At 39.6% G+C, this 7134-nt stretch overlaps 1 protein-coding gene across 1 annotated transcript in view; it reads right to left on the bottom strand.

The window, feature by feature from the left end:
* LOC105563321 overlaps nt 1-6874 on the bottom strand; it is a 21556-nt gene extending 14682 nt beyond the window's left edge. The window contains exon 1 of the mRNA XM_012014824.1: nt 5656-6874. Coding sequence (XP_011870214.1) covers nt 5656-6096 — 441 coding nt within the window. The 5' untranslated portion in view covers nt 6097-6874. The remainder of the gene's footprint in view (nt 1-5655) is intronic.
* Nucleotides 6875-7134: the final 260 nt, after the last annotated feature.

The following is a 7134-nucleotide window of genomic DNA, read 5'->3' on the forward strand; positions in this document are numbered from 1 at the left end:
CCTTAAGGGGAAAGGTGTTTGTCTGATCGTTCCTGAGACTCGAAGCTCCGTGAAAGAAAGATCGTTGTCGCGCGACGAAAACTCGAAATTTACGTTTACAAACTGAGTTTAGAATATAGATTTGCTTATTTACATATTGATTTGCACGCAAATATTTCCCAAGATGATTTCTCTATATTAAAATTATCAATTAATTGCTGATTTACTTATTGCCGTAATGCTTTTATGAGAAATTAATGTATTACATATAAATATAGGGTAATTTCCGAGGGGAAAACCGCTGAAGGCATTGTGGTGTACAGATTTGTGGCATTACTGGGCATTACTGGGCATAGTCTGGGCATTAGGCCTTGCTGGGCCATTATAAAGATAAAATAAATAAGATAATAAGATAAAGTCCCACTGCCCACTGGTCATTACTGGTCAATTGGTGTACAAGATTTTGGTCAGCGGTTTCCCCCTCGGTAATTCCTAATTAAGTACGAAAAATGTAAGATATTCCTACTGATAAAACATTTATAGATCCACTAGGGATATGCGTGTTAAGGGAGGAATCATAGGTTCTTTTAATGAAAGAATGGAACGCCATGTTGTTTTCTCCATGTGTAAAATTTTTTTTAAATCCCGAACTAAAATTCAACAAAAAAACTTGCATTTCTTTTTATCTGGTTGCCTATTTTTGAGTTGAGGTAAAAATTGAAATTAAAAGTGTAAATATGCACGTCCCTAGTGGATCTAAAAAGGTTTCGTTAGTTTTGGAAACGGTTCTTGATACCATATGTTAATATAAATTTTTTAAATATAAATAAAATATCTTTTCTTAGATTTTTCAACTTTTGTTCTTTTTCTCAATTCTTGTGTTTTGTACTTTAAAATTCTGTAATTTGAAAACAAAGCATTTTAGGGCACACGCTTGTAGGGCAATTTTCGTAAAATAAGCCAAGGAATATCTCCTTACAATTTTTGTACTTACTTAGGCATCATATCCACCTGTATTTCGGTGATGTCTTCAGTCACTACTATCTCAGAAATGGCGAACGGCAGAAATGAGAGAGTAGCATTTGTTATCATATTTTAGCCGTTATGCGATGCAATTAAACGCATCCGGTGAACTCGTAATTAAGTGATTTGATCTCGATAAATTTATTCACGATATAAATCGCTTGATTTAATGCAGCTTTTGATTTCGATTGGTTTGTATCGTTTCTCGTGCAATCTCCTCTTCATCTATTCAATGAAAGCGTGCGAACGCGATAATGATCGAAATCGTTATTTAGTTTCTTCAGCATATAGGAGTATTATTGTAGAATTATATTTAAAATGCACCAAATGTTTGTGCCACTTTCTAATCTTAAAGTCAAGGTCGAAGTAGACGTTCTAAATATATCGCTGTGTTTTACCAAGGTAACGAGCGATTTCTGGCTGTAACTTTGTTACAGTTATTATATCGTTAGAACAGACTTCATATGAATAATAAATTGTGAAGTAGCGATGACCCGCGATATGCATTGCACGTGGTACACCGTGCACTATTAATTAGTGCGCTGCTCGCGATACGATCGCTTGCGTAATTATGCGGAGGCGAGACGTTTTATCGTGCCGCAGTTTTACGTTCCATGCCAACTGCCAGATGTACTTCAACGCATGTGAAAGACCTTTAATTCAGATACCAAAGACGTGCAATCGTTATATGTAGACAACATGATTCGCGAAGTTTTAACTCCGTTTATGAATCATATTCCCAGTGCTATTTCCTGCAAACCTCATGAACATGCAGTCGATTTCCAATAGTTACGGAGCAGCAGCAGATTTTGATTTTTGCTTTTTGGTCGCCAGATCTAATGTCGTTCGATTGTTGCATATTGAGTTGGACGAAGAACATTGTATATCAGACAAAGGTACACTGTTGTGAGAAAAATTTCCATCGGATAAACCAATTAAATAGTGTTTCCGATGGTTAAATTTTTTCGATTAAATTATGGATGTATCCGATGAAATTTGATTTTTCATCGGATATATAATTTAATTCGATATATCCGTTTGTTATTATGTAATTGTATTATCCGATTATATTTAATCGGACATTTTTCTCAGTGCACAAAGTATGTCTTGCTTGCAAGGTCGAATCTACGATTTTGTGACTTACGCTATCATTTTTCAGAGGTCCCTTCCTGTTTCCCCAATCAGTAAGTTTGGACGATCAAAAAATAATAATTGATAAAAAATAGTTCATAATAACAAACATAATTTTCAATATTTTAATACCAATTTCATTAACAAAACATACATTAAAAAAATCTTGGTAAATCTTTAGATTAGGTCAGCCCCCGCAAATGATCTTGACCTTGACATACGTTGTCAAGGTCACCCCCCTGAGTAACCTTCAGAAGGTTTTAGCCGTCGCTGGTTGTTTGTTCCCATGCAGTAAGCAAGCTGGTCGCAATATGACAACAGATTGACAGCAGATTTGCCCAGACACTGCAATAGATCTGGCATTATCTGTGTCCTCATGAAACTTGCTTCTTCCCGACAGAACCTGCCATTATAATCTAACGGCATAGTGTCGGCAAATTTCCAGTAAAATCTGTCATTTCGTAAATATTTAAATAAAATAGGGAGACCTTAATCACTTGAATGATTATCAAATGGTAGATTCTGTTAATTTCTGCAATTTATCTATCATCATTATATTCTGTTAGCAAATTCTGTTATATTTTTGCTGGTATTCTGTCGACAAAATTTTTAACAGACACATTCAAAATGTGTTCTCCTACAGATTTGGCCAGCCGAGTTATTTTATTACGAAAAATTCATTGAGAAAGTATTGTTTTGTGTAGATATGTGTATTAGATATCTCGTGCTTACGTGACTCATGCATTCCTATGTGTTATAAAAGTAATAAAAACTGGACTTCGATTAGATAATGCCAATGTTGAAACTTAAGACTACCGATAATGCACCGTGTCCTGTCCTTTTTTTTATACTTTCGAGCAACGACTGCTACTTGAATCCGGTTTAGATCGATAATATTCTCGACGGTATTTCCACCAAATGAAAATTAAACACTAATTGTGAGTAAAAACTAAATAGTCCTTTGAATCTGCGTCTCTTCGTATACGTAATTAGAGTGCGTTGAACTTCGCAAATAAGCAAAAGTGAACGCATCCCCGCTATTATTCGTAGATTGATACTTTCACTATTTTCTCTGGCGCTGAGATACCCAATAAAATGGCGTGTGATTTTCCGAAACGGCAATGCGCTGAAGAACTAAACTGGACTAACGAGGCTGTCGATAAGCAATTATATTGCAGATATAAAGCTTATAGTGAATTTATAGCTCTCGATAGCTGCTCGTCGTCTGCTTTCGACATGATACGCACTTCACGCGTTGGAAAGATAATCTGTTCCCCACAACCGTACGATCATGCGATACGATTGAACGACCTGCTAAATCGCAAAGACGGGAATTAATGGAACAAGGCGAGAATTTACTTCTAGCTTTCACAGCGGCATCGTCCGTTTCCTTTCTCCCGCGGACTCATTAACCGCCGACCGGAAAACTTGCAATTCGTGATCGGAAAGATACGCACGTCTGATGCAAATAAAATTCGCGCTGCACCCATCGGGAGTCGCGAGGCATGTCTCAGAGATAATTGACGAATAGTGAGAAACGAGCCAGAGGTACATGAGATTTTTTGCAGGGGTAAGTGGCGGGAAGGGTGTGAGGTGAGAACCTCAAGATAGCATAATCTCCAAATGTTACTCTAATAGCCTAATACTTTGATAAACAGAATTTGTTTACAGTAAATTGACACAAGGTATTTTTTGTGAGCCTGTGTAATATAATATGATATCAGTTATTCAATGTATCTGCCATATTACGTGTAAAACTTCAATTTTAACTTATATTTTCTTGGAAATGGTTAATCGGCTCGAAATTTAATATGATATTAGTTATGCTTTAAATGATCTGTATAATTTTTTAGCAGATCGAAGCGTTGTGATTTTTATGACATTTTTCTTAATCATCTCAATTTACTTGGTAAGTGCCTTACGTACGCAGGTACACAGGCACAGGTAAGCGAAATTCGGCTTATTGAACCGCGGCATCGTGGCGGATGACGCGTCGAGATATGAGGGTCGGCAATTTAATGACATCGTAATTGGTGAAGTGACTCACTCAACTGCGATCGCAGATAGATAGCAGCTTTTACGATGAGGCTGCGCGTTCGTGTATTATTTATATCATCCGAGTTATTATCGTTATTAATGTTATTATCATGTTCTCATGTAAAACGTATCATTATTAACGATAGCCAGAAAAGGTATCGTGTCATTATTAATTGTGACTTGCGAGAATTATCGATAACTTTTGAGAAAAAAAATAATTCGAAATAAGCCATGAAACATGTAATTTTTACAGCGTAATTTTTTCTTATTTGTTTTTTTTTATTACGTCTTAATATCTTAATGTCTTTTATTATGTCTTTTTTTATTATTTCTTATTATGTCTTAAGAGATAATGGATAGATAATTATTACTTGGAACAGACGATGCATGAAAAGCAGTTTTGCGGATCACGAATTTCATTTCTGACACGGTCAAGCGAGGAAGTGTATTTTAGTCACGAACGGGTGTTGTGTACGCGCATAAACTACGCGCGGGCGCCTCGTAGTCTTTATGTTCGGAAATGTCTTTTTGTAATCGTCAACGTTATCTAATCCGCGTTAAATAAGCGCTTCCGTTTGAGAAAACTAAACTGCGACAAGTGTTTTTCGCAGGCACAGTCATGACCGCGTCTTGTTCCTCCTCATCTCGGTCCCGGTCTTAATCGTGGGAAAACGAGTGACGAAGCGGACGGCATCACGCCACAAGTTACCAACATTTCCGGAGGAGATTAAAGATCCGGTGGACATATTTTACTTGTTGAAAAATTTATGCGAAATTTTCATCTGACATAATCTGTGCCAGAAATATGAATAATTTCGGGCACTATATGCCAAGCTTACAAGGGAGATCATCTTACACTTCAGTTATGTACACATATAATAAAATTAGCACAAAGCCAGAGGTAAATATTAAAGATTGACTGATTAAAAAATCAAGTTAATTTTCCATTTAGTTAAAGAAATGTAAGGTTTTTAGTTAAAGGGATGTGAGTTTAAGATGTTAAGAAGTGAGTTTAATAAAATAATTTGAACCTTGCGGTACCGTTCAAATTATTGGCAACATTACTGGGCATTTTTGAGGCATTCGTTTGGGCATTAGGCCTTGCTGGGGCATTATAAGGAAAAATAAGATAAAAAAAAGATAAAACAGGATAAATAAGATAAAATAAGATAAAATAACACAATGCCCACTGAGCATTACTATCGAATTTCAGTGCATCAGTAGGCATTGGTGTACATGATTTTGGTCAGTGGCTTACCCCTCTATATATCTTTTAATATACAATATACAGGGTGTACCAGACCTGACGCGACACTTTTTATTGGCAGATTCTTGAGATCATTTTGAGAAAAAATATATATACTGCATATATATATACTGTATATATATTATACGTCGATGCAGCTATTATTCGAACTGACGTTTCAATGGCGACGACCTAGTTCACGTTCCGCTCGTCAAGAGGCTTATAAAAAGATTAATCACCTTTCCATTTCGATGCAAACCGCCGAATTCCTCGGCGAATCGCGGGATAGCCGAGCGATTGGCGGCTAATGTGCGCCAATTAGTTTGCAGTGTCTCCTCCTCCCGTATGCCAATCCTTCGTTCCTTGTCGAGGACGTCGGCGGCAGCGGCGGCGGTGCCGCGGCTCTCCATAGTCAGTTTCTGCCGATTTTTCTCCGTTTTCGCGATCTTCTGATTTTGCGAGGCGGACGAGAACTGGCCAGTGCGTAGAAGCGGGATCATCGTAGCGGTCAGTCCGCTACGATTACGAAGATCCGGCTCGCCTCTCGAGAACTCTCTGCGTCCTGGAGCACTTCCGCCACCATCTCCTCCCTCTCCTTCTGCGCCTTCGCCTCTTGACAGCTGGTCGCGATTTTCGCCCGGCATCTCTCGCCGCGACTCGAATTCAGTCTCATGGAACATTCACTTTAGGGATCGTCCGTCTCCTACAATCTCGTTGTGAAACGCGCATTGAAAAATTGATCGAACACTCTCTCTCCCTCTCTTTTGAACAAGTGGCGCTCCTTTCTCTAGCTATCTCTCTTCTCTGGAAAGATCTCTCTCGCTATCGATCCTATCGAGACGAGAGCGGATGGCTCGTGCCGCGTTTGAGAGAACCAGCGCACTGATTATCACTGATTACTCGACACCGATTCGTCGGGTCTACGACCACCCCGGAGATGTGTAATCCCTCCTGGATTCGGTGCGACACGAGCTGCGCGGACCGTTTCTTCTAGTGACAACGGTTCGAAGACGACGGCGACTCCATCGTGTACCATCGGACGTCGAAGACACCGGGACGCATGCGCCGAACCAAAGATTTTCAAAATGTCCCTCTGGCATTTCAGCCACCACCGCCGTCATCGCGACCCACGAATACCGAGGACGACGTAGTGCGCCCTCCCACTCTCGCCACCCTCCTGCGATACGCCATGCGAGTTTCCGCGGGTGCAATTAGTCGTACGCTCTAATCAAGCGCATCGTGTCTCATCCGTATCATCCCGTCGCATCACATCATCCGGGGAGTATCATCTCTCCCGTCCCTGAGACACATTATCGACACAAGCTCGACAATCACATGGTCCAGGTGAAAAAAAGAAACGTGCTCGCGCGATGCCACGTGCTTTCGAAAACGGATATCATGTTTCAACGTGAACAGCTCGAATCTGTAGAGAGATTGTCATCTTTTCCACCGCAAGGAAGATATTAAAAAGTCCAATTTTTGACCCCCCCCCCTCCCCGGAACTTTAGTTCACCGTAAAAAGTTATTATTTGGGACTTACACGAACAAGAAAAAAATAGTATTTTACATCCCCGAAATGCATATTGATTACAGGCTTGGCTGTCTGGTTATCGTATGGTGTGAATCGACCTTAAAACAAAGTCAACGCGAAAGACTTTCCTTCCCCCCGTCACATTCGATCCATCACCCCCGCGATATATTGCGTGTGTCAACGTCTC

Source organism: Vollenhovia emeryi, unplaced genomic scaffold, assembly GCF_000949405.1.
Source record: "Vollenhovia emeryi isolate VEMERY1.0 unplaced genomic scaffold, V.emery_V1.0 DF939178.1, whole genome shotgun sequence".
In the NCBI taxonomy this organism is placed as follows: domain Eukaryota; kingdom Metazoa; phylum Arthropoda; class Insecta; order Hymenoptera; family Formicidae; genus Vollenhovia; species Vollenhovia emeryi.